At 41.3% G+C, this 25,293-nt stretch overlaps 2 protein-coding genes across 6 annotated transcripts in view; one reads left to right on the forward strand and one right to left on the reverse strand.

The window, feature by feature from the left end:
- Window positions 1-3,421: 3,421 nt before the first annotated feature.
- On the reverse strand, window positions 3,422-13,056 carry Ube2t (ubiquitin conjugating enzyme E2 T). Of its 2 annotated transcripts, none has more exons than XM_048430831.2 (7): window positions 12,940-13,056; window positions 10,305-10,476; window positions 8,564-8,633; window positions 6,794-6,899; window positions 6,149-6,247; window positions 5,944-6,027; window positions 3,422-3,788 (listed from the first exon to the last, which is right to left on the reverse strand). In XM_048430831.2, the coding sequence occupies exons 2-7, from the start codon at window positions 10,411-10,413 to the stop codon at window positions 3,642-3,644; spliced, it is 615 nt and encodes a 204-aa protein (XP_048286788.1). In that variant the 5' UTR covers window positions 10,414-10,476; window positions 12,940-13,056; the 3' UTR covers window positions 3,422-3,641. The 2 variants fall into 2 exon arrangements, with proteins under 2 accessions (XP_048286788.1, XP_048286790.1); XM_048430833.3 differs by having other exon boundaries at window positions 3,747-3,875.
- A 7,120-nt stretch (window positions 13,057-20,176) lies between these two features.
- Ppp1r12b (protein phosphatase 1 regulatory subunit 12B) overlaps window positions 20,177-25,293 on the forward strand; it is a 218,250-nt gene continuing 213,133 nt past the window's right edge. For all 4 annotated transcript variants that reach the window (XM_085688207.2, XM_048430830.3, XM_048430824.3 and 1 more), the window contains exon 1: window positions 20,177-20,617. In XM_085688207.2, the coding sequence (XP_085544333.1) occupies window positions 20,327-20,617 (291 nt within the window). In that variant the 5' untranslated portion in view covers window positions 20,177-20,326. The remainder of the gene's footprint in view (window positions 20,618-25,293) is intronic.

Genomic DNA, 25,293 nt, shown 5'->3' on the forward strand with positions numbered 1-25,293 from the left:
AGTTTTTGTTGGTGTATTTGGTGGGAGGTCTGAGGGAAGTTACTTGGAGAGGAGCTCCTTGTCCCAATTAAGTAATCTAAGGGTCCTGGGTAGAGAAGGCAGGCAATGGTAAGGAAGGGACAGTCTACTGGATGTGGAGTCAGGAAAATAAAAGCATGAAAAACAAGGACATGAAAGGGTAAAGCCCTAGGGTGGGGTGAGGAGAATGAACAACATTAGGGTAGACTGTCATCTCTGATATAAATTGCTTGTTAGAGAGAGGGTTGGTCACTCCCTGGGGTGAGGGGGGATGGCAAGATGCAGAAGCAACACTTGCCAAGCAGCAAAGTGTTGTTTCTGCACATAGCATGTCTGCGTCTGTTGCTCCGCCTCTCCTGGATTTCGCTGGCAGCCCTGCACAGGCCTGGATTGCAAGCTGCCCCTCAGTCAGTTATCCTGGGAGCAGGTTCTAAAACCACACCCCCACACCCCAACTCTGTCCTCCCTTTCTTTAGGCCACCCCAACCTAAACAAGACAACCTGGGCAGGGGGGGCACACGCTGATGGAAAAATACACACTTGGCTGGAAAGGGAACTTTATTTGTATGTGTTGAATTCCCGAAGCAGCCGAAGGATAAATAGCAAGTCCTACCCTCAGCTGTCTGCCCACAAGGTGGGTGGTAAAATCTGTTCTTATTTAGATAGCTTGTGGGGAGAGGTGAAGAGGGGGACTGGGTGGGGGGCAGCAGGAGAGAGGAACTTGGAATCTGCAATGTTTATATGATCAGTCATGGATGTCATCTCTCCTCTTTAATTAGGGGTTTGAAGTTGAAAACACTGCTCAGTTTGGTTGTCCCAGGAACAAAGCAGACTGGCAAGTAGGCTGAAGACATGGCAGTTCCTGAGGGCTCACCTATGGCTGGATCATTGTCTCCAGCCCCCTGTAAGTGCTCTACAAATGTCAACCTTGCTGGGCCCCACGCAGGATGCTTTACAAGCATTATTTCATTCCATGCTCACAATGTGGCTATTTTACAGAGGCAAAAAACAAAAAGGAAGATCTAACGTTAAGAGCACACAATTGGTAAGCAGTACCCATCAGAACTGAAACTGGTTTTTCTTTTTCCTTAAAAAAATTCATTAATTTTTTTAATTTTAAATTAAAAAAAAAAAGACAAGGTCTTGTAGCCCAAGCTGACCTCAAATTTGTTATGTACCCTAGCATGACTCCTGATCCTTCTGTCTCCACCCTCCAATTAAGAATTAGGTCTTGACTTTGTCCATGTTTTCAGCCATTTTCACATCCTTCCCTGACTTTTCTTTGAACATGTTACTTTTCTTCCCTAGCTCAAGTCCTCTATAATCTTTAAAGAGATGGATGGATAGATGGCTTCTATTTTCAGCTCTGTTATTTTTTGTGAGCAGTTCCTTGTAGCCACACTACACCCAGTGCACGGAGCCAGACAAAAGGCACAAACATACTCTTAGTTAAGTAATGAAGAAAAATAATTGAGTTTGTTATGGTCCAGGGAGTGCCTAAGGTTGCTTTTGAGTTAAGACTATCATGGCAGATGTAGGAGGTGTATAAGGGGGAAAGGCGTGCAATGAGGAAAAAGAATGAAGGGTCTTATGGTCAGGGAAATATAGTTGGTTTTTTTTTTTTTTTTTTTGCTATCTTCACTGCAAATAGAACTCAGGCAGAGGGTCTCAGGAGGGAAGCTAAATCAGACTTAGAATTGCCAAGAGAATATTCTTAAAGCTAGAGTACCACAGAATAGTGGCAAGGAAACTGCAAGACTATGGGCAGTTGAAAGATGATGGCAGCTTACACTAGAATGTTGGCAGTGGAACTAAGTGGGAACTGGTGGAGCTGACTGGCCTAGGCGACATATTAGTGTGTAGAGGGTTTTGTTCTCTTTAAATCACTTTCACCTTTGCATCTGGTTTAGCCTGAACCAAGCAGCAGAGCATTTTCCTGGCACAGTGACTGCTTTTAAGGTGGACCAATGAAAAGATTTTGGTTCAATGGAAAGTAGAGCCCCGGGGCCTGCTGGATTCGAATAAGAAAGTATGACTGCTGTTGGCATTCACCTCAGAGAACTTTAAGGATAAACAGCCACAGAGAGAGCTGGCACTGGGTAAAGCAGATGGGGTGCCCATGATCTTCATGAAATTGATGAGCCTCTGAGGTCACCAATCCACATTTACCCTACTCCTTTCCACTTAGGAAGGCCATGGATTTCCTTATTACCAATCTGATTTCCTCACAGCTGAAATCACCCTACTTGACATATCAACAGCAATCTAGGAATTCTAAGTCTGTCTAATGAGTTAAAATGCAAATCTGGGATAAAACTAATTCCCAGACTTTAAAAAGAGAACAGTAACTGACTCTGAGAAGTGGGTTCAAGAATTCTGTCAGGAGGGCTGGAGAGATGGCTCAGTGGCTGAGCATTTACTGTTCTTGCAGAAGACCTGATTTTGGTTCACAACCTTCTGTAACTCCACCAGGGGATCTAATGACCTTTGGGTTCCTCCGTGCATAAGGTATCCACCCACCTACGCACAAACGCATGTACAGTAAGATAAGTGCTACCTGACACTAATGAAGTAGATAAATTCACATTTATCTTCTTTGTATGAATCTAATACATGAATAGCAGACCGCTACTGATTGACAGTATAAGAATACCCTATACGGTAGATGCAGAACACAGACTTATTCATAGATGCACTGTACATATATGCCAGCTACCTTGTGTATAAAACCAAGACTGTTACACTGGGATACAGTTAGAGACATAATATAGTCTTTCTGTCTAGGCAGCTCCAGCCTTTACATTCAGTCTTTCACACAGTATAGATATGAACTGACTTATATTCCAATCTGTTATCTCTGTCATTTAATGGGATAACAGGACTGGGAGGTTAGAATGCTGGCCAGTTAACACCCCACACCCACCATAAGATTATGAAATCACAATAGAAGATTTAAGTTTAGCAATTAATTGTTTGGAATAATATTTGTCATGGGCCAGGCATGGTGGTATATATCTGTAATCCAGACCTGGGAGGCAGAGACACTCCTCTGTGCATCTGAGGTTAGGCTTGGCCACATAGCAAGGTTCCATCTCAACATACAACACAGAACGTTGAACAAATGAAAGCTACAATACAATAATCTTGACTGGCTGTATAAACCACAAAGTGAAAGCTGAAAACAATTAAACACTGACAAAAGTGCACACTGTCTTCTTCCAGTTTTAAGGCTCCTGAAAAACTGCCCTCCCCGCAGCCTGGGGGTAACAACTTTAACAGCTATTTTTCATCTGTTCAAACAGTCTGTTTCTCTAGTGATGGTAATTTGACAAAGTATTTTAACATTCTGATTGTATAGCCCTACAACCAGTTCAGTCCCAGACACATATTTAGGATAAACACATACTTAACAATAAGTTTTATTTATTTTCCAAGTTTAAAAGTTTTCAAAATACATATGTACAAGATAAATAAAACAAACTATCCTTAAAGCATCACTGCACAGCAGAATTCATAAACATACAAGGTCTTTTATAAGGGTACAAACATTATGTCATCAAACACAAAGAAAAACATCCAAGAAAAGCAAGCAAAAGAGACCACCTTGTCACAGACACTATCAACTAAGAGGGACCAGGACAGACTCTCTGAACATCGGGGTGGAATTTCTTTTCTATGCCTCCTAGTGGCCTGGCTTTCCTTTTCTGTGTGGCGCTGCACTCCCGAGAGTCACCAGGCTCTGATGAGCTGTCTAGCACCTCTTCATCAGCCTAAAAGGAGAGGGAGTGAAACACAACATCCACACCACCGCTAACGGAAAAAAGCCACAGCTCTGTAGTGCTATTTCCTGATAGTCCCTGTTAAAAGATTTTAGTGTGTATATATGTATGTAAAAGCATCTTCATCAATTATTTTTACATACTTTATTTTTCACTTCAAACTTTATCAACTCAAAAAGCTAGACATAATGAAGTAGGCCTATAATGATCAAGAGGCTAAGGTAAGAGGACTACAGAGTTTTAGGTTAGCCTGGACTACACAGTAAGTTCAAGTCAGTTAGGGCTACATAAATGTGGTCTCAAAAAAACAAACCACTCTATCAGCTTAGACACCATTTTCCATGAATGGTCCCATAAGAAATAAAACTTTCCCTCCTAACCTGACCTTCTCATTGTTTTTGTAATTAGTCTCTGGCTCAATATTAAAAAGGACAAACAAGAAAAAAAAAAATGAAAGCCAGGCGATGGTGGCACACGCCTTTAATCCTAGCACTCGAGAGGCAGAGACAGGCGGATCTCTGTGAGTTTGAGGCCAGCCTGGTCTACAGAGCGAATCCCAGGGCAGGCTCCAAAGCTATAGAGAGAAAACATCTTAGGAAAAGAAAAGAAGAAGAAGAAATAAAAAAATGAGTCACTTTCCCTCCGTCCCTGCTACAAGAACATAAAAACATCAAGCAGATGCTGTCTGCCCTCTAGTGTTGTCAACAGATGACGACTGTTAGGAAAGAGGCCAAATGCCAGTTGAGCATCTAAGTATTTTGTTGAATACTTTTTAGATCGTTACAACGGGAGAAAGAATCCAACTAGCTGTTCTAGATTATACTATGAATTTAGCAGACTTCATAATTATTTAGATATTTATGTTTATTTATAAGTGCTTGGTCTAGGATGCAAATCTGTATTCTTTTTTTTAAAAGATGTATTTTATTTTTAATTATGTACCTATGTGTGTGGGTTTCTGCACATGTGAGTGCAGGTGCCTGTGGAATCCAGGTGTCAGAACCCTAAGAGCTGGAGGTACAGGCAGCTGTGAGCCTCCTGACAGGGTGCTGGGTGCTGAGTAAGGGTCCTTGAAAGAGGATTATGCCCTCTTAACCACTAAGCTTATTCTCCAACCCCTGACATACACTATACTAGTAAATACACATATGTGTGTACATGTTTATATCTCATATTAATCCTTTGAGAATTCCAATCAATATGTTTGAGGATACTCAGTCCCTACTGTCATACACTATAATAGTATATACACATATATATGTGTACATGTGTATATCTCATATTAACCCTTTGAGAATTCCATACAATGTGTTCAATGATATTCACTCCCTACTGACATACACTACAATATGTATATACACATATGTGTACATGTGTATCTCATATTGTATTAATCCTTTGAGAATTCCACATGATGTGTTCGATATTTACTCCCTGACATACGTGACAATATGTATATACACATATATATGTGTAAGTGTGTATATCTCATATTGTATTAATCCTTTGAGAATTCCATATGATGTGTTTGGTATTTACTCCCTACTGACATAAACTACAATATGTATAGACACATATATGTATGTACATGTGTATTTCTTTATTGTATTAATCCTTTGAGAATTTCATACAATGTGTTTGATGATATTCACTCTCTAATTCTCCCCCTAACTTCTCCCAGATCCATCCCCCATCTTTCTCCAACATTGTACCCTCTTTTTATTTTTAACTTAAAAATTTTTTTGAGACAGGGTCTCACTATGTATTCCTGGCTGGCCTGGAACTTACTGTGTAGACCAGGCTGACCTCAAACTCACAGAGATCTGCCTGCCTCTGTCTCCTGAGTGCTAAGATTAAAAGCATGCACCACCACACTGAACCTTAAAAAGGTTTTGTTTAATGTATTTTGAAATACAAACCACCAAGTCCAATTTTCAGTGCCCATATACTCATTGGTGTGGAGCCATCCACCAGAACATGGTTAATCTATGACGTCTTAAAAGAAAACTGACTCTTCATCCCCACAGCTATCAACTGTCAACTGCTATCAATTTTATTAGCACCCTAGTCAGGGGTGGGTGCTCATTAGGCCCTCCTCTCTCCATGGATATAATACTTGAACTGGTAATATTAGTAAATATCATACCTTTTGTTTTTGTCTTGCATGAATCTCTGTCCATTGCCTGGCATTCTTGATAAAAGCCATCTTATTATATTTAAATTCTGAGGACTGAAATGAAATCAGAGTTAAGACAGAGAAACAGCGATATGCTGGAGCTTCAGTTCCAGCTGAAGTATTAAAAGTAGAAATAAAGAAAGCTATATGCTACCAAAGACATGTGGATACATACAATGTCAGCCATTAGTGGGTCATCCGGATTGGGTTCTGCCATGAGCAGCTGAATAGAGGCCAATACAGTAGCGATGTTGAGGGATGGTCTCCATGCACCCTATACACAAATGCACAATTGCTTTTGTACTAGAATGTGACACCGTTGAGCCAGGCATGGTGAGTCATGCATGTAATCTCAGAACTTATAAGGTAGAGGCAGAAGGACCAGGAGTTTAAGGCTATCCTTGGCTATGTGACACACTGTCTCAAAAGATCAAAAAGAATGTGACACTATATTTATATAATCAAGTGACTTTTTGTTTGTCTGTCTGAAACAGGGTTTCATGTAATCCAGGCTGGTCTTGGACTTGTTATGTCATTTAGGATGACCTTTTAATTCCTGATCCTCCTGCTTCCCTCTTAATTTTTTTGGTCTTGCTTTTGTTTTTTCGAGAAAGAATTTCTCTGTATAACAGTTCTGACTGTCCTAGAACTCACTCTGTAGACCAGGCTGGTCTTGAACTTACAGAGATCCACCTGCTTCTGCCTCCCGAGTACTGGGATTAAAGGTGTGCACCATCACTGCCCGACCTGCTTCAGTCTTTCAAGTACCAAAAAAACTGCTGATACCCTCTAAAGAATCAACTCTTTAACCCCTACTCACTTTTGGTGGCAATTTGAGAATATCTAGACAAATCCTTCCACTAGAATCAATGTTTGGATGATAGATTGGAGTCAGAAATCTGATCTGTGGCGGTTCAAATGGGTATCTGTGAATATATGAGAACAGAAAATTACTTTTGTGTGCTTCATAATTACAGGCATGCATTACCATACTGGGACTTAATTTTATTTATTTATTTATAAATATAGTTCACAGGTCCAATTAATGCCCATACACTCATGGATGTGGAGCCATCCACTAGAGGACGGCTAACCTACAAAAGATCTTGAAGAAAACTGACTCTTAATTCCCCCAGGAGCTATCAATTTTATTAGCGCCTAAGGAGTAAGGGCTCATTTCATACTTTAAATAGTTTCTTGGTCGCTAGCAGTTATATATAAAATAATGATGACATTTAAAAAATGTCAGATGGGCTAGAGAGATGGCTCAGAGGTTAAGAACACTGACTGTTCTTCCAGAGGTCCTGAGTTCAATCCCCAGTAACCACATGATGGCTCACAACCATCCGTAGTGAGATCTAGCGCCCTCTTCTGGTGTGTGGGCATACATGGAAGTACAATATTGTACACATAATAAATAAATAAATCTTTAAAAAAAAAGATTTTTTAAAAAAATATTAAAAAAAAAGAAAAAAATGTCAGAAAAACAGCATTTGAAAGACACATTTGCCAACAGTCAAAAGGTTGAAATAATGGTACGGAAAACACTTAGAAACCCACCACCTTCTAAACACTACCAAGTATCTCCTAAGAGTAAGACACTGTCCTACTGCAAAATCATTATAACCATAAAAAGTTTTTAAAAGTAATTCCCCAGTTATTATTTACTATTTAAACTTCATAGTCTCCAAATTTTGAAAAAGGATTTTTTTAAATTTTATTTTTATATTGTGATTGTTTGCACATATGTGTGCCTGTGCGTCATGTACATGCATGGTACCTGGAGGCCAGAAGCGGCTGTAGGATCCCCTGGAACTGGGGTTATAGGCAGTTGTGAGCTGCCACATGGGTGCTGGGAACTGAACCCAGATCCTCTTGTGAGAGCAGCCACTAAGCCACCTCTTCAGTCTCCAAATATTTTTACAGCTGTGTTTTACAAACAGGCTCCAACTAGACTTAACATTGTATTTAGTTATCATATCTCTTTAGTGACACACAAATCTTGCAAAATTCCCAGTCTATTTTCAGAATTGATATGTGACACAATTAAGCTACTCATTCAGGGCTTAACAAGTTTGGCCAAGACCCAACCTGGTAGACAGATGTTCAGTTTCAATAGTTAGGATTCTCATCTCACCCCTTCTTGATCCTACACAAAGCACTGAAAGGAGACTTGACGGAAGGAGCCTTAACAGTTAGGTGGAAAAAACAAAGGTGGTTGCCAAAGGTTGGTGTCAGGGACAACTACTCAGAGTGGACTTTTAATGGGTATGAAGTTATAGTTGGGAAGATGAAAAGTTCTGGAGACAACAGTAATAGATGCACAACAGTGTGAAAATGTATACTTAAATGGTTACAAGAGCCAATTTTATGTTATACAAAATACATATTTACCACAATTTTTTGGAGTGGCTGGGCTCAGATACAATGTAGTCCATTATTTAGAGAGGGAAACCAAACTCCAGAGACATAACTTCCAACATTAAGTTTGGTATGACTGGATCAATACACTAATGCTCTAAGTACTATTCTGTTCTGTCTTCCAATTGGCTGTGCCTCACCTTACAAGCTGATTCTAATTCATACTCACCTCTCAGGAACGATAACTTCCAGCGTGAAAACACCTTTCTCATAAGGTGTGTCGGCTCCACCCAATATTTCTTAAGACAAGAAAGGGAAGAAGAAAAGTTAAAAACGAATCAGATGATTTGGATTAACCATTTGGAGGGTTGAGGATGTAACTCAGTAGAGTGCTTGCCTAGCATGCATAAAATCCTAAACTTAGTTCACAGGAAACAATAAAAAAAAAAAACCACATATGGTTACAGTAAGCGAGCCCATCTAGAAAAAAAATTGTGGCTACCAAGAAACTGTGCTAAACTCTGTTCTTCTTTGCTTATAATTCCTTTTAAAGTTCTCTCAGGTTTTTATGTGAATGTAGTTATCCATGTTGGTGCGTCAATCTGCAGTAGGAGGCCGCTTGTTTGTTCTGAAATAATCACACAGAAACTCTATTATATTAATTAAATCACTGCTTAGCCCATTAGCTCTAGCTTCTTATTGGCTAACTCTTACATCTTAATTTAACCCATTTTTATTAATCTGTGTATTGCCACGTGGCTGTGGCTTACTGGCAAGGTGCCGGCGGCCGGCTACATGGCGTCTGGCAATTCCACTTGCCTTCTTTCTCCCAACATTCTGTTTAGTACCCTCCACCCCCATCCCCGCCTAGCTCTATTCTACCCTATCATAGGCCAAAACAGTTTCTTTATTCATTAACCAATAAAAGCAACACATAAACAGGACTTCCCACACCATATGGTGGCATAGGTTGAAATCTTAGTTCTCCAGAGGTGGAGACAGAGTGATCAGAAAGTCAAGGTCATCCTTGGTTATAGAGAAAGTTTGAGGCCAACCCAGGCTACATGAGTCCCTTTCTCAAAAGACAACACAAACAGCAACAGAAACTGTATCAAATGAACTTCACAAAGCCTGTAGTTCTAGATGTAGGAGCTGGAGAGATGGCTCAGAAGTTAAGAGTACTTGCTGTTCTTGCAAAGGAAAAGGCACTCCTATCAGGTACCTTACAATTACTGCCTGTAACTCCAACTCAAGAGGATCCGATACCCTCTTCTGGCTCCTTCAGGCACCTGCACACATGTGCACGTGATCAAACAAATAGAATAAAATCAACATTAAAAAAAGTTATGGGTGTAGGACAGTAATTTAAATAGGGCTTTAATTTAGTCTCCATGCAGTGTTTCCTGTCTGCCACCTGGCCTCAAACACTGCTGCACAACTAATAGCTAAACCTGTTTTTGTTTAAGTAACAGTTATTTTGTGGGTATACACACAATGCCATGGCATGTACATGGAGGTCAGAGGACAACTTATAGAAGTTGGTTCTCTCCTTTCACCATATGGATCCTGAAATTATGACTCGTTAGGCTTAATGGCAAATGCCCTTATTCACAGAGCCATCTCCCCTGTCCCAACATCTCCCTCCCGCCCCCAACAAAACCTTTCAGACAAATCTCATTCTCCAGCCTAGCTGGCTTCAAACTTGAAGCAATCCTCCTCTCTTGCCTCAGTCTCCAGAAACCTGGGACTGTAAACATGTGCCACTAATGCCCAGCTGACAACCTTAATTACAAACCAGTAAAAAATATAAGACATCAAAGACCTTATGAAAGCAAACCAACTAAGAAAGAAAGATGGCAGAGCTCCTTCACCTTACCATTCTCTAATTCAAATCACCAACCAATTTGTGAATTTTAGGACAATCTCCAATAAGGTTACAACCATCATCACATGCATGATGGGATACCTACGAGCTCGCAAATCATCCACTTGGTCCGTTTCCTGCCAGCATGTGATGCCTGGAGGAGGTTCTATGGCTAACATGTGCAGTTCTTTCTTCAGGCGTGAAGCTCTCTGCATGATCTCAAGTAAAAGGAACCATAAACAGTTCTCTGCTCCACAGTAAAGGCTTGTGGGGGTGGACTGGAAAAGAAATTAAGCAACCATGAAATAGCCACAATGACTAGCATTTTCAGCACAGCTTCAATTTAATGAAGGACAGATTCTTAATACTCTCTTGTGACAAAGGGAGCCTAACTTTTTTCCCATTTTTTGCATAAACTTTTACAAATAATAATAATTTAGGAAGTTTAAAATGGATGTCTGCCTCCATTAATAAAGTATAAAGTCATGAGGATAGAGCCTGGGTCCAATTCTGCTCTCAAACGTATCCTAAGCATGCCTGAGCAGAGAGACTGGGTAGCTACGTGAAGTTTATGTGCTTTGTGAGAGCAAGAACAATGCAGCCAACATTCAGAGACACTTGTAATTACTGTTTAAGTGTCTGACATTCTCCCTGTGTACTATGGATTCTACAGTTTCCTAATTCTTCAGGGAACTCACTCTATCAACTAGCCCACCTCATTCTAGTATTCCTAATCTTTCTGTCACCAACATCCAAACATGCTCAAAATCTCTCTCATCTAAAATAACACCCACAAACACATCCACTCAACTAGTAACCACCTAAAGGATACTATTATTTTGATTACATTATAATCTCACAAGTTATCTTATTTTGCTACAAATTAGACAAACACATCTTTCTTTTCCTTGCAGTTCTGGGGACTGAACCAAGAGCTTGTAAGCTTTAACTCATCTTTTTTTTTTTTTTTAATTTTTGAGATCGGTCTCCCTTAGCTGCTCTACTTGCTTAAGCTGACCTTAAGCAAGATGAGAATGCTTTACTGAGAAAAGGTACTAAGCCACATAGTTAAACATACATAAGAATTACGGTTTCATTTAAATTGTAAGACCTAGTTAATAATAAGCCTAAGCTAATAGGTCAAACAGATTATAATTAATATAATCCTCCGTGTGTTTCTTTGAGACTGAATGGTTGTGGGACCGGGTGGGACAGAAACTTCCATCTACACTAGGAAGCCCTTAAACCTGTGATTTTTCTACATCAGCTTAACACCAGGTCCAGCTAATGAATATATTCTTTTGTTTGCTTATTTGTTTGAGACAGGGTTTCTCTGTGTGTAACTCTATCATGGAACTCCCTTTGTAGACCAGACTGGTCTTGAACTCACAGAAATCTGTCTACCTCTGCCTCCCAAGTGCTGGGATTAAAGGCGTGTGCCACCACTGCCTGGCCTATAAATATATTCTTAATGTTAATCTATTTAAAATTTTTCCCATATACTCACATTTAAAGATATTTTTCTATATATTCTTTAAGTTTAAAAAATATCACTTTTGGGCTGGAGAGATGGCTCAGGGCTGATAATCACTTGTTGCTCTGCCAGAGGACCTGGGTTTGTTTCCACGTTGTAGCTCTCAATCACTTCTAATACCCTGGGCACCAGGCAAGGATGTGGTGCACAGACATACATGCAGGCAAAACAGCCAATGCATAAAATAAAAATAATTTAAAAATATAATTTTGTTCTTTATACTTTAATCTTCCAGCTACTACGATTTGTTTTTGTGCACAGTAAGAGGTAGAAGATCAATTTTAATTTTTCCCCCAAATGACTAACCAATTGTCCTAGCACTATTTTAAAAAAGAAAAAAAAAAAGGAAACTGCCCTTCTAATATTACCATAAATTAATTTGCAAACATGTGTGGATCTGTTTTGAGTCTTCTAAATTTGTTCCATTTGTCATCTGGAATATTTTGAGTCAAAACCCCACCGTCCCAGTTGCTACAGCTTATTTGTTTTTCATTTTTTATTTAAATTGTTTTTAATTCACAGGCTAGGGATGTAACTTAGTGGTAGAATGCTTGCCTATTATGAGCGAGACCCTGCACCACTACAGGTATATGTGAGGGGTGGGAGAAGTCTACATAGCCAAACAGTCATCAAGTAAATAAGTATTGCACGTTAGGATGGGCATGGATGGCACTTTGGCTTTCTGAACATAAAGGTAAAGGTTCTTTACCGAGCTGCGGCTTGGTGGCATAGCCCCTGGAAGCGCCTGGACTGGAAATCTGTTCCAGGCCAGCCTGGGTTACAGCGACACCTGTCCCCAAAACAACAAAACTCCCAACCAAACAACTCTAACAACCAAGTTCCTTACAATCTAGCTCCGACAGGTGTTTTCACTTTTTTAAACTGGTGTTTTTTTAGCCTCTTTCCCAGTAATTACTCCCCACAAACGTATGCTTACACCGCACTGACTAGTCATAACATTTTCACTCCTCTGTGTGCGTCCACAACAAAAGACAACTCGCAGTCTTTCCACCCTCTATGCTTCTTCATAAATCTGCAGCCTGTACGATTGATTCCTCTCAGATTCGGGAGCGCTAAAGTTTTGTTTGGTCCCCAGGATGCAGGAGGGAGGGCGGTGACCCTGCCTTGGCGGGCCCAGGGCGGTTCTCTCTCCCCGCGGTGTTCCTCTCCGGGCGGTTCGGGTACCGGAGCCCTTCCCCAGACTCACTATGATCTCGGGGTACGTCCTCTCTGGTGGCCCCGGCGCCACTACTCAGCAGCTCCGCTTGCCTCCGCCGCGCGTGTCTGCAGGACCCGTGCCGACGCCAGAGACCGTTGAAATGACTCCACCCACACCCAAGCAATGACTGTGATTGGTTCGCAGCCATCCCGGGAGACGCGCGCGCACGTCTATTGGCCAGCGCTCCGAGCGTGCTCCCCCTCACGCAGGCTTCAAATTGGTGCGCGCGCAGTGGTACCTGGAATGCCGAGTCCCGGCTCTTAGCGTGCTTGGAAGTCCTCCGTGAGCTGGAAAGGCCGGGAAGTTAACCTACAGGAGAGAAGATGAAAGCAACTGGACACTCTTAATCTGGAGAAACGACTGCTGAATAGCTGTCTTTATTTTTTGTTTTGGTTGTTTTAGATGGGGTCTTGCAATACAGCCCTGCTTAACTTGGAACGTGCTATGTAGCACAGGCTAGCCTGGAACCCCTGGCATTCCTGCCTCAGCCTCCCAAATGCTGCAATTAGGCGCGCCCCCACGTTGCCCAAGGCCTTAAGTAACATCAGGGGAAATTACTGCTTCATTTAAGACCAATAGTTGAAAGATAAAAGTCGAACATGAGAGCACAGGCATATTAAGATAAAAGGATTGAGAATTTGAGATGAGCCTAAGCTACATATATTTCCTCCAACTGGGAAAAAGAAAAAAAAATAACTTATTTAATTTTTTAATTAAATAAAAAGCATTCCTCCAGGACTCTGAAGAATAAAGCAGATAAAGTAGATTTCTTCACCACTGGAAGTGTTCAAATGAAAGCTGAGCAAGTTACGGGTAGTGCAAAAGAGATCAGATCCTTTCCATTATGTGGGCACACAGTAGGCTGACTGCCCTTTGCCCTCCCTCTTCACTGTGCTGAAAATCAAACCCGGGTCTTCCTACACACTGTGCCAGTTTTTGATCCCCCCAGTCACACAGCAGTCCTGGAATAAATGACTTTAAAAAAAAAAAGTTGGACAGATTTTTAAAAATTAGTTAAATTATTTTATGTACATTGGTGCTTTGCCAATATGCATGTCTGTGTGAGGGTGTTAGATTCCCTGGAATAGGAGTTACAGACAGAAGTGAACAGCCATATGGGTGCTGGAAATTGAACCAGCGTCCTCTAGGAAGAGCAGCCAGTGCTCTTGATCTCTAAGCCATCTCTTCAGCTCCAATAAATGACTTTTAAGAGCTCTTCCAAATCTAGAATGGAAATATTTTCTGATCAAGGAAGCGCATGCTTATAGCCGAGTTAGCCAGGACTGCACAGCTGGGAGTGCAGAAGGGTATCTCAAGACCGGAGACTCTGCAGAGCTGGAACTTGGCTTAGACTGTGGGAACCCTGGGACTAGGACCCCAAACCACTTCCAACCACCCCTCCTCTTAACTTTCACTGCTCCTGGACTATTGTGCAGCTTTGGAGCAACGTCTGCATAAAAGTCTCTTTCTGAACTTCTAAGCCAATACAATATTGGCTACTGCAGTGATTTCTGCATTTAGTCCAAACTGATGTTAAGCAGCATCTGTTTTGTCTTGTAGAGATCCTCATATTCACTAGGACTCTGGCTGTGATTCTCCTCTGGGCTTCCCGGCTTTAGTTGTAGAACTGAACCAACGAGTTGCTAATGAGTTATGCAAATTATTATAAAATTATGAGCTATAAAGGAGCATGTAATTGTCTAATCTGATTTTCAAGGTTCTGTATTTATGGTTACAATTTACTCAATACAGTAAAGTATATTTGTTACCATTTTGGAGTTATTGCTTATTTTACTACTGATATTTCCTGATGTTTAATCCTTATTCTTCCTATTCCAGCAGTGACTGTATGTCAATTAGTCCCACCTTCAGAACTGAAACAGAAACCTTCCTTGGATGCTTCTCTAAAAAACAGAATTAAAAATGTCTCTTAGAAAATTCACAAACTGCAGGGCGGTGGTGAAGCACACTTTTAATCCAATAACTCGGGAGGCAGAGACAGGTGGATCTCAGTGATTTCGAGGCCAGCCTGGTCTACAGAGCAAGTTCTAGAACAGGCACCAAAGCTGCACAGAGAAACTCTGTCTCAAAAAACCAACCCCACTCCCACTCCCCCCCCAAAAAAAAAACAAGAAGAAAAATCACAAACTATATTGAGTTTGTGGGAAGGATCAATTGTAGTTTGGACAAAGGAAAGGAGGGGAAAGACAGAGGGCTCCATTCTAGGTGTACAGTCTCCATTTGTCCACCAGAGGGAGGTATGTTACTGATGGGAACAGAGATCTGAATGATTGATTGCCCTAAACGTTTTTGTTTTGTTGTTTTGTTTTGTCTTTCAACTAATTAATATAGGATTTTTTTTTCTTTTTTGAGACAGAGTCTCACTAAGCAGCCCTGGTTGGACTGGAGCTAGCTTATTTAGACTGGGCTGGCCTCCAACTCATAGAAATTCGTCTGCCTTTGCCTACCAAGCCCTGGGTTTAAAGGCATGTGCTACCACATCTGGCTCTATTTAGGATTTTTGAGGCAAGATCCCCATTCTGAATGCCAGGCTGATCTCTAACTCATAACAATCCCCCTGTCTAAGTATTATCACTATTATTTTATTTTGTTTTTGAGGCAGGGTTTCATATTGCTCAAGCTGGTCCCAAATTCGTTATGTAGCTGAGGCTAGACTTGAACTCCTGACCCTCTTACCTCTATCTTCTAAGTGTTAGGATTATAAGCACAAGCCGTGACTAGCATGTCATTATCTTTTTAAAATTAGAGTACTCTAATGTTACAATTCAAGTGTGACTATGGAAAATAATTGCTCCATAAAAATGTATTTGTTTTATGACATCTGAGTTGGCCCAGTTATACTTACTTAGTGAATGAGTGTGCTGTGTGGTATGAGTGTGTGGTATATATATATGGGGTACATTCAAGTGCGCGGGTAAGTATGTGCACCCACATATCTTACATGGAGTGCAGGAGGTTGGGTGTAACATGAGGGCCGGCTTGTTGGGGTATCTGTTCCCGCCCGGTACCCCACAACCGGCAAATCCCAGATAAAATCAACCACACAGAGATCTCTATAAGTTATAAAGCGGATTGGCCCATTAGGTCAGGCTACTTATTAGCTCTTATAACATATATTACCCCATTATCCTTATCTATGTTAGCCACATGGCTCAGTACCTTTTTTAGCCGGGCAGGTTACATGCTGTCTCTTCGGTGGTCTGCACAGAACTGCGGAGGGAGCTTCCTGCTTTCCAGAATACTCCCAGTCTCTTTTCTCCACCTCTACTTCCTGTCTGGCTTTCCTGCCTATACTGCCTGCCTGGCCAATCAGCGTTTTATTAAAATATGATTGACAGAATACAGATAATTCTCCCACACCAGTTGGGGATCTTCCTCTGTTTTCTACACCTTATGGCCTGGAGACGGGGTCTCTCACAGAACCAGTTGACTGGCCTGCCAGCTCTTGAGACTCACCGTGTATTTCCCAGTGCTGGGGCTATAGGTACACTCAGCTGTGGCTTTTCATGTCGGTGCTGGGGACTCGAACTCAGGTTCCTAAGCTAGCAGAGCCAGTACTCTTACCCAATGAGCCATTTTCCAGAACCAGTTATTTTGAAAATATAGTAAAAAATGTGTTTTGTTTGGAGATAAAATTGTTTGTTTAGACTTAACTTGTAGTTGCAAATGTTTTATTAGGGAGCTGGAGAGACGTCTCAGCAGGGAGGGCACTTGCTATTCAATTATGAAGACCTGAGTTCAGATCCCAGCACCTATTTATCAAGCTGGGGTCCAGCAGACAGCTATAGCGCCAGGGCCCAGGGAACTGGTGCCTTCTTCTGGTCTTGGTGTGTATTTGTGCACACTTGTGTGCAGATACTCATGCAGATAAGTAAATAAATCTTTAAAATATTTCTTAGAGTACTTATTTAGGAAATTTAACCTGTCCAACTTTTTTAATGAGCCGGTAGCATAGGTTTATTCTAAAGGAGTTTTGGTTGGTGAAGATGCTTTGGCGGGAGTAGGACCTGCATAGCTTTAATTTTAATAAGCAAAAACTTTTCAAATTATAGGAAGATGGGAGTTTTGTGGTCTAATTTTTGACTGATGTAGTTAAACTAATTAGGATGTTAATGATTATTCTTACTTTTAGCAGTCACTTAACTGGAGGATACATTGTAGTGTATTCACCAGAGAAGTCTGCTCGGACATGGGTTTAAGCCAATAGAAAGTCTTTAGTAGCCAGCCTGCCGTTGACTACACTGGGCATTGGGAATCCCAGAGTAGCGTCAAGACTTTCTCAGGATGAGCTTTAAAGCACAAAAACCGTGTTCTGGGTTGATACACTTCAGTTAAGAAGAACAGTTAGCCAGAAACAGAACTACAGATGCAGAAAAGCAAGGTCCATCTAGAGGCTTTCCCAGAACTATGGACTTGGGTGGATCAGGCCAGATTTAGTTTTGTCATATTGGGTGCTGTCTACGTGCTGAGGTTCACAGCCTGATTGGACCTTCCATCCTGGAGTCAGCTGTGCTAAGGTCCGGGGCCCTGTTACAGTTTCTCACTCATTAGATAAGTGTGCACTTTAATTATTTAAAGAATTAAATGTTTGCTGCTTCCTGTAAAAGTCTCCAAAGGAAGTGTTACCCTCACAAGAAAAAAACATCAGAAAAACATAAGCACAACAGTTATAATAAGAAAGTAGTATTCAATATTCTTTCAGTTTTCTGGAACCTCCTACCATGGAGGCTTATTTGCTTGCTTATTTATTTGCTTGTTTGTTTATTTATTTATTTATTTATTTTTGAGACAGGGTCTCTTTTGCCTAAGTAAAATCACCTACATAAAATTTGAACTTCTGACCCATCTGTCCCCACTTCCTGAGTACTGGAACTACAGGAGAATGTTTGTGACCACACCTGGTTTATACAGTACAGGACTTTGTGCATAAAATCAGGAACATCCCCAGCCCTGAGACTGAATTCTTGCTGAAGTTCAAGCATATGTATATGACGGCTCATTACTGATACCTGGCAGGATGAAGCAGAAGAAAAAACATGGACTTGAAGCAAGCCTGATATTTCGACGGCTTGAGCTATAGAGAACCTGTCTCAAAGAACAAAAATAAAAAAAAGAATGAAAGAAGATACACACACACACACACACACACACACACACACACAGAGAGAGAGAGAGAGAGAGAGAGAGAGAGAGAGAGAGAGAGAGAGAGAACAAAAAGAACAAAGAACATAGCCAAAATCTGGACGGTGGTCAGAAGGATCAGTATTTCACACTCATTTTTGACCAGGTTGAGTATCTCAGGCAAAACAAAACAAAATATAGTCCCTCCAAGTGTAACACTATTTGTCCCTGAAATTCTATCTCACTTTTAAAGTTCCTTTGAGAAGCCAGTGTGTTGGTACAATATACAGCGATACTGAAAAGCAAAGCTGCTAACTGTCATTTACTAGGAACATAACATTTAAACATTGCAGGAGGACCCCAGAGAGAGCCGAGCTGATGGTTAGGTAGGTAATCTTTCCTGATTTATCGGCTTGTTTGTATTTGAGACAGTCTCCTTCAGTAGCTTAGGTTGGCCTCAGACTCTTGGATCCTCTAAGATTATAGGTGCATGTCATCATGTCTGGCTCCTACCTTATTTTGATATTAATTTCTCTTTTATTCTTTAGGCAGAGTTCTATTTAGGAACTTTGGGCAATTTCAATTATCAATGAAAAGAGGTTCCATGTTGACAAATTACCAAGAAAATCTCATTACTTAAAAACAAGTTTTTGGGGCCTGCTGAGATGGCTCAGTGGTTAAGAGCACTACTGCTCCTCCAGAGGACCTGGGTTCAATTTCCAGCACCCACATGGCAGCTCTCAGCAGTCTGTAGCTCCAGGTCAAGAGAATCTGACATATACCAATGCACATGAAATAAAGTTAAATAAAGTTTTTTTTAAAAAAAACAAACAAAAAGTCACTAAAAGAAGAAAATGGAGCTCTGGAGAGATGGGCTAGTGATTAAGAGTTAGTGTTGCTCTTGCAGAGGGCTCAATTTGGCACCTACATCAGACAGCTCACAGTTACCTGTAAGTCCAGTTCCAGGGGATCTGTTGCCCTCTTCTGGCCTCCCAGGACCAGTACATACATACAGGCACATACATACACATAAAAGAAACCTTTTAAAAAAGTTTTTGTTTTATTGAGACAAAGTGTTATATAGTTCAGGCTGACCTGGGGTTGCCTAGGAAGCCAAGGATGACCTTGAACCCCTTTGCTGTCTGAACCTCCCAAGAACTGAGAGTACAAGTCAGTACTACTCTTCCCTCCCTTTCTTCCTCCCTCCCTCCCTCCCTCTTGTTCTCTCTCCCTTTCATTTTTTCTTCCCTCCCCCTCTTTTTTTTTTTTTTTTTTTTTTTTTGCCCAGGCTGATCTTGAGCTAACTATATAGTCTAGGCTGCCCCAGAACTCCTGGCAATCATGTCAGTCTTCCTAGTATTACAGATGTGAGCCACTTAGACCAGTTTATTTTTTCAATATATGATCCTAGTTTATTCCAATAGAAAATGAGAAGTGGGCAAGTGTTCATATGTTACACTTATGTAACACTGCTTCTCTTTAGAATGATTTAATAATTTTCATATTTTTGATGAAAAATTTCAACCACTCAGGAATCTTTATGGATCTGGAACAAATGTCATATTGAAAATACTTTAAGTAAAACTGTAATATTGTATGTGTATGCATGTTTTTCCCCACGCACTTTCACAATTAATACATGTTAATAAAACTAGATGTAAAACCAGGACATGAATTCTAGTTCTTCTGGTACTTTATGTTTAGTACTCCCTTATAGAAAATAAGGTTAATTACGGCTGCTTTTTCACTCTTCAAGTGTTTAGGGAAAAATTAATTAAGCAACTAAGTTTTGTTAGTGGTCACAACAATAATAAACTACGATTCCCAAAATGCCTAGAGAAAGAGGTTGCTGCTGGTGGGGGTGCGCGGGGGAGACAGTTGCGGCTTCAGGGTAAAAGTACAAGTGCTGGGACCAGCAGCAGAGAAGGGTACTTGTCCTTGACTGATTTCTAATGCACCCAGGGATATGTAGTTCCCAGAGGGCCACAACGTGCCCTTAGGCCAGGTTTCTTACTACAAGTCCCGTGATGACGCGGGGCCTCAGCAGCGCCTGCGTGCTGAAGCTAAAGGAGCGAGTGGGCGGTGCTAGTAGCTGGAGGAGTAAAGATGGCGGCGCGGGGGCCTCCGCCTTCATTTCCAGGCTGAAGCCCTCCGAGGGAGGCGGTGGCGGCCACACAAGGCTACCAGCATTCTGGTGGTGGTAGTTTTGTCAGCAGCTGCCGAGACTCGAGCCATGGCGGAGCTGGAGCACCTGGGAGGGAAGCGGGCAGAGTCGGCGCGAGCGCGGCGGGCTGAGCAGCTGCGGCGCTGGAGGGGCTCGCTGACAGAGCAGGAGTCCGCGGAGCGACAGGGCTCGGGTCGGCAGCTGCAGACAAGACGCGGGAGCCCCAGGGTCCGCTTCGAGGATGGTGCAGTCTTTCTGGCTGCCTGCTCCAGCGGGGACACGGACGAGGTGAAAAAGCTTCTGGCAAGAGGTGCGGACATCAACACTGTCAACGTGGACGGTTTGACAGCCTTGCACCAGGTAGGACTCCCCCTTCGGTCTGGTGGGTCTTTTGCTTGCAAGCCTGTGACCCTTCGACTGCCCCACCTGAAGTATTTTAGGGTCACCGTAGAGCCTTCTTGCAAAGACCGTGCCACTTCAGTCAACTCATGTACATGCTTGGACACTTCCTTCCACGCCACAAATCTTTTTCGGACCTCAGGGTTAGGGTCTTTACCCAAAGGACTGGTGTCACCCAGGTGACTGGTCGGTGTTTGTATTTCCCTCCACCTACTTGGGTTGTCATGGTGACTGATGATTTGGTCCTTGGTGTTATCTCTATAGATTAGTCCTCTTTACTTCTGTCTTGCGCCTGTGCATCACCCTGTGCATCACGTTGCTCATGCTTACACTTAGTGTCATTAGCCTGATCACCTTTTCAGAATCTCAGCTTTCAATTTGTGTGGCTCAGTTATCAAAACGTCTTAGGACAGTTGAAGGGAAATCTCAGGAGTGGGTTAAGACAGGCGGCTCCTCTGAAACGACACTTGTTTTGCTGATGTGTGGTTTGTGCCTTCTCCAGGCCACCCTTAGAACACCCTTGACCTCATTGTTATGGGTGTCTCAATTTCTTTGCAGCAGTGCTACTTCTGGCAGGGACAGAATTATTTCTGTCTGGAACTTATGAGATAGACTTTCAGTTTTATTTCTGAAGCCCTCTATAGGAATGATTATCTTAAACAATACACACACACACACACACACACACATGCATACATACATATATGGATTTCAGGTAATCTGAGAGTTTGATAATAACGCCTTGATTTCTCTCACTTATGCAACAATATTCTCTGTATACTGACTGTCATAACTCAACCCTCTCTCCCCAGTTGAACTTAATCAGTTATTTTGGTGAGCTGAGAGCTGGGTACCCACTTCTCCTTCCTTCTTTCTTTCTTCCTTTTTCCCTCCTCTTTGAACACAAAATCTCATGTAGTTCAGGTTGATTTAGAACTCTCCATGTAGGTGATGATGGTCTTCAACTTCTGATTCTTCTGTCCCTATATTCCCAGTGCTAGAACTGCCCTAGCACTTTGCGGTACTGAGGATCAAGCCTAGGCCTTTTCATGCTAAACAAGAACTCTACCAATAGAGCTTCATCCCCAGCTCTTCTTTCTTTTCTCTTTCCTTCTGTACAAAGTGAATGTATTCACATAAGAATTCATTTTTAAATAATAATTCAAGTTTCCATTAAGCCTCTCCTTAAATGTATTTAGCTAATAGCTTAAAATTGTTCTTATTGCTCTTTCATGTGAAAAGAAATTCTCCTCTCCATCCTGTTTTTCCCAGTACCCCACCTAAAGTATTATATATAACAACCAGTGTTTATATAGTACTCTGCTCTTTAAAATGATTTCATGTGGCTTCCTTCATTAAGTCTTGGTAGTGTTCTTCTGCAATGGGTATAGTTGGTAATAATGTGACTCTCACTCTACAGAGGAAACGGAAACCAAGAGAAGTTGTGTGTGTGAAAAGTTAGGAAAAAAAGCAGTTGTCTCTGAAGTGTGTGTGTGTGTGTGTGAGTGTGTGTGTGAAAAGCTAAGAAGGAGAGCAGTTGTCTGTGAGTATTGATTTTTCAGATTTGAATCACAAGCCCCCATAGCCCACCAAATAAGGAACTAGATATAAACTGTGGTAGAAACTAAGAGAACTACATTCAACTTTAAATAAGATTTTAAACTTTTGAACATTCAACTTTAAATAAGATTCTAAACTTTTGAACTCTTTGGAAGGATGAATTCTCCATACTTGTGAAGGGCAGAGGTCAGCTGGATGTCTTCTTCAATCATTCTCCACCTTTATATTAAATACTATTATTATTTTTAGTATAACTCTGTAACTTTGTTGATTGTTTTTATTTTTGGTTAGTGTGTGTGTGTGTGTGTGTGTGTTTGTGTGTATATGTATGAGTACAGGTATGTGTGTGTGCCATCCTGTGTGTGTGAAGTTGAAAGGACAGCGTAAGTTTTCTCCTTCTGTTGTGAGTTCAGGGTTCAGGAGATGGAGCTCAGTTGGCAGTCTTGCTCAACAAGGATGCTTACCAGCTGAACCTTGTTTCTTTTAAAGTGACTCTACTAGCTAAGTTTAGTCCTTACCATACATTTGAATATTACTCAGGGAAGTCACTCATGATAGACTCTCCCCTTTCAGTTCTGTCTGTCACTCATGATAGACCCTACCCTTTCAGTTCTGTCTGTCACTCATGATAGACCCTCCTCTTTCAGTTCTGTCTGTCACTCATGATAGACCCTCCCCTTTCAGTTCTGTCTGTCACTCATGATAGACCCTCCCCTTTCAGTTCTGTCTGCCACTCGTGATAGACCCTCCCCTTTCAGTTCTGTCTGTCACTCATGATAGACCCTCCTCTTTTAGTTTTGTCTGTCATTCATGATAGACCCTCCCCTTTCAGTTCTGTCTGTCACTCATGATAGACCCTCCCCTTTCAGTTCTGTCTGTCACTCATGATAGACCCTCCCCTTTCAGTTCTGTCTGTCACTCATGATAGACCCTCCCCTTTCAGTTCTGTGTCACTCATGATAGACCCTCCCCTTTCAGTTCTGTGTCACTCATGATAGACCCTCCTCTTTCAGTTCTGTGTCACTCATGATAGACCCTCCTCTTTCAGTTCTGTGTCACTCATGATAGACCCTCCTCTTTCAGTTCTGTGTCACTCATGATAGACTCTCCTCTTTCAGTTCTGTGTCACTCATGATAGACCCTCCCCTTTCAGTTCTGTGTCACTCATGATAGACCCTCCCCTTTCAGTTTTGTGTCACTCATGATAGACCCTCCTCTTTCAGTTCTGTCTATCTTTATCAAGAGACTGACTGCCTTGGTGCCCCTCCTCTCTTTGCTAACAGCCAGGATGTGAGTGCACTGTGTATTAGTTGCACTTTTTACATTCAGTAATTTCTTGAAGTAGGAAAGGAAAGGGATGAAAGCTATGAAATATTTTTTTCATCTAACAAATGTAATAGAAAAATTCCTTCATATTTACAGGCCTAGCCATTGAATTGAATGCATATACTCAATACTAGGTAAATTCAGGTAAAGATTAATCATTCAAAAATTTGATGTCAGGTCAAACAACTTTCTGGGTTATATATTTCTCTTCTACTGCCTGGTTTACCTGTGCATTTTAGAACTGCTTCAAGTAACCATGTAACTTTAGAGAAATTAAAATTGCATATTTCTCTGGAAGAGACGTGAAGAATGGGGCAGATGAGAGGAAGAAGGTTGAACAATTTATAATTTATATTCAATGGGAGATGGGGGAAGACTAAGATGAATGTGTGTTCAGTTCAATATAAAAGAGTTTATTTGATGTGCTAATTTATATGTAAAAATAAGGCTTGTCTTTTAGTCTCTTCTCTTTCATTCCAGTTACCAACTTATTCCCCTCACAGTTTCTTCCATCTGTGAAGTGTCTTACACCTTACCTCCATTATTGAATTAACTGCTTAGTGTCTGACCCGTGGCAGTGTGGGATTTGAAAAATCCTGTTGGCTCTTTCAGGGTTGTGTTTGTAGAGCTGTCATCCAGTCCGCATCATTTCAATAGCGTACTGTGTTGTGCTGTTTACTATGGTGCACCAGGTTATGTTGGGCACCTGGTCCCTTGCCCTGTGAGTATCAGTCCCAAGTTTCCATGCCTCTGTACACCAGTCAGATTTGAACACTGGATTTTTTTCTTCTTCTGTTGTTTTGAAGTGCACATGGAATTGACTCTCCTTATTTGTATTTGTTCCTTAGCCAAATATCTCTTTGTCCTTCTTTTTATTCATATTCTTTCCCACTCCACCCCTTTCCTTCTTTCTCTCCCTTTCTTTTTATTTCTCTCTCTTTCCCTTCTCCCTTACCTTCCCCCTCTCCCCGGTGTGTGTGTGTGTGTGTGTGTGTGTGTGTGTGTGTGTGAGAGAGAGAGAGAGAGAGAGAGAGAGAGAGAGAGAGAGAGAGAGAGAGCACGCGCATGTGTGTATACACAAGTGCCATAGCTTGGTGTATAAGGTCAGAGGAGAGCAGGAGTTGGTTCTCTTCTTCTACCTTGGATTTCAGGGATCAAATTCAGGTCATCAGGCTTGTTGGACAATTGCTTTTACCCGCTGAGCCACATCTCCTTGAACCTCCTTTCCTTTGCTTTCCCCTCCCCTCCCCTCTCTGAGACAATCTCACATAGATTAGTCTAGAATTTAGTTTGTAGCGAGAATGAACTGAAATACTCAGCCTCCTGACTCTACATTACAAGTGCTGAGATTATAGGCTTATGGCACCATACCTATTGGTTGGTTATTTTTACTTTTATTATTTATTTTTTAAACATTTTTTTATTTGTGAGTGTGCATGTGTGCGTGTGTATGTTAGGAAATTTAGGTTATTTCCAAATTGCTATAAATGTTTGCAGAATTTCATCATATGATTTAGGTTGATCTTGAACTTGCTATCATCCTAATTCAGCCTCTTTACTTCTAGGATTATAGGTGTGTTTCACCTGTCTGTCCTAAGATTATATAGGTTGTAATATTCTCCCTTTGGGTGAGAGTTCTGCCACAGGTGTATAACTCCACCATTATGAACACCACACTATTATTACCTCACAGTTCAGTCCTTCTTCCCTAGAGGAATCATAACCCATGAGAATCCTAAAATACATGGCAA

Source organism: Myodes glareolus, chromosome 5 (genome assembly GCF_982192425.1).
Source record: "Myodes glareolus chromosome 5, mMyoGla1.1, whole genome shotgun sequence".
Lineage (NCBI taxonomy): Eukaryota > Metazoa > Chordata > Mammalia > Rodentia > Cricetidae > Myodes > Myodes glareolus.

Bases quoted from the DNA above. Each gene is read 5' to 3' on its own strand.
- Ube2t (XM_048430831.2), bottom strand. From the start codon at position 10,413: ATGCAGAGAGCTTCACGCCTGAAGAAAGAACTGCACATGTTAGCCATA. The intron at 6,028-6,148 runs GTATGTATCCAC...ATTTCATTTCAG, and splicing joins ACCCACTAATGGCTGACATT to TCCTCAGAATTTAAATATAA. The intron at 3,789-5,943 runs GTATGATATTTA...CTCTCCTTTTAG, and splicing joins ATGCAAGACAAAAACAAAAG to GCTGATGAAGAGGTGCTAGA.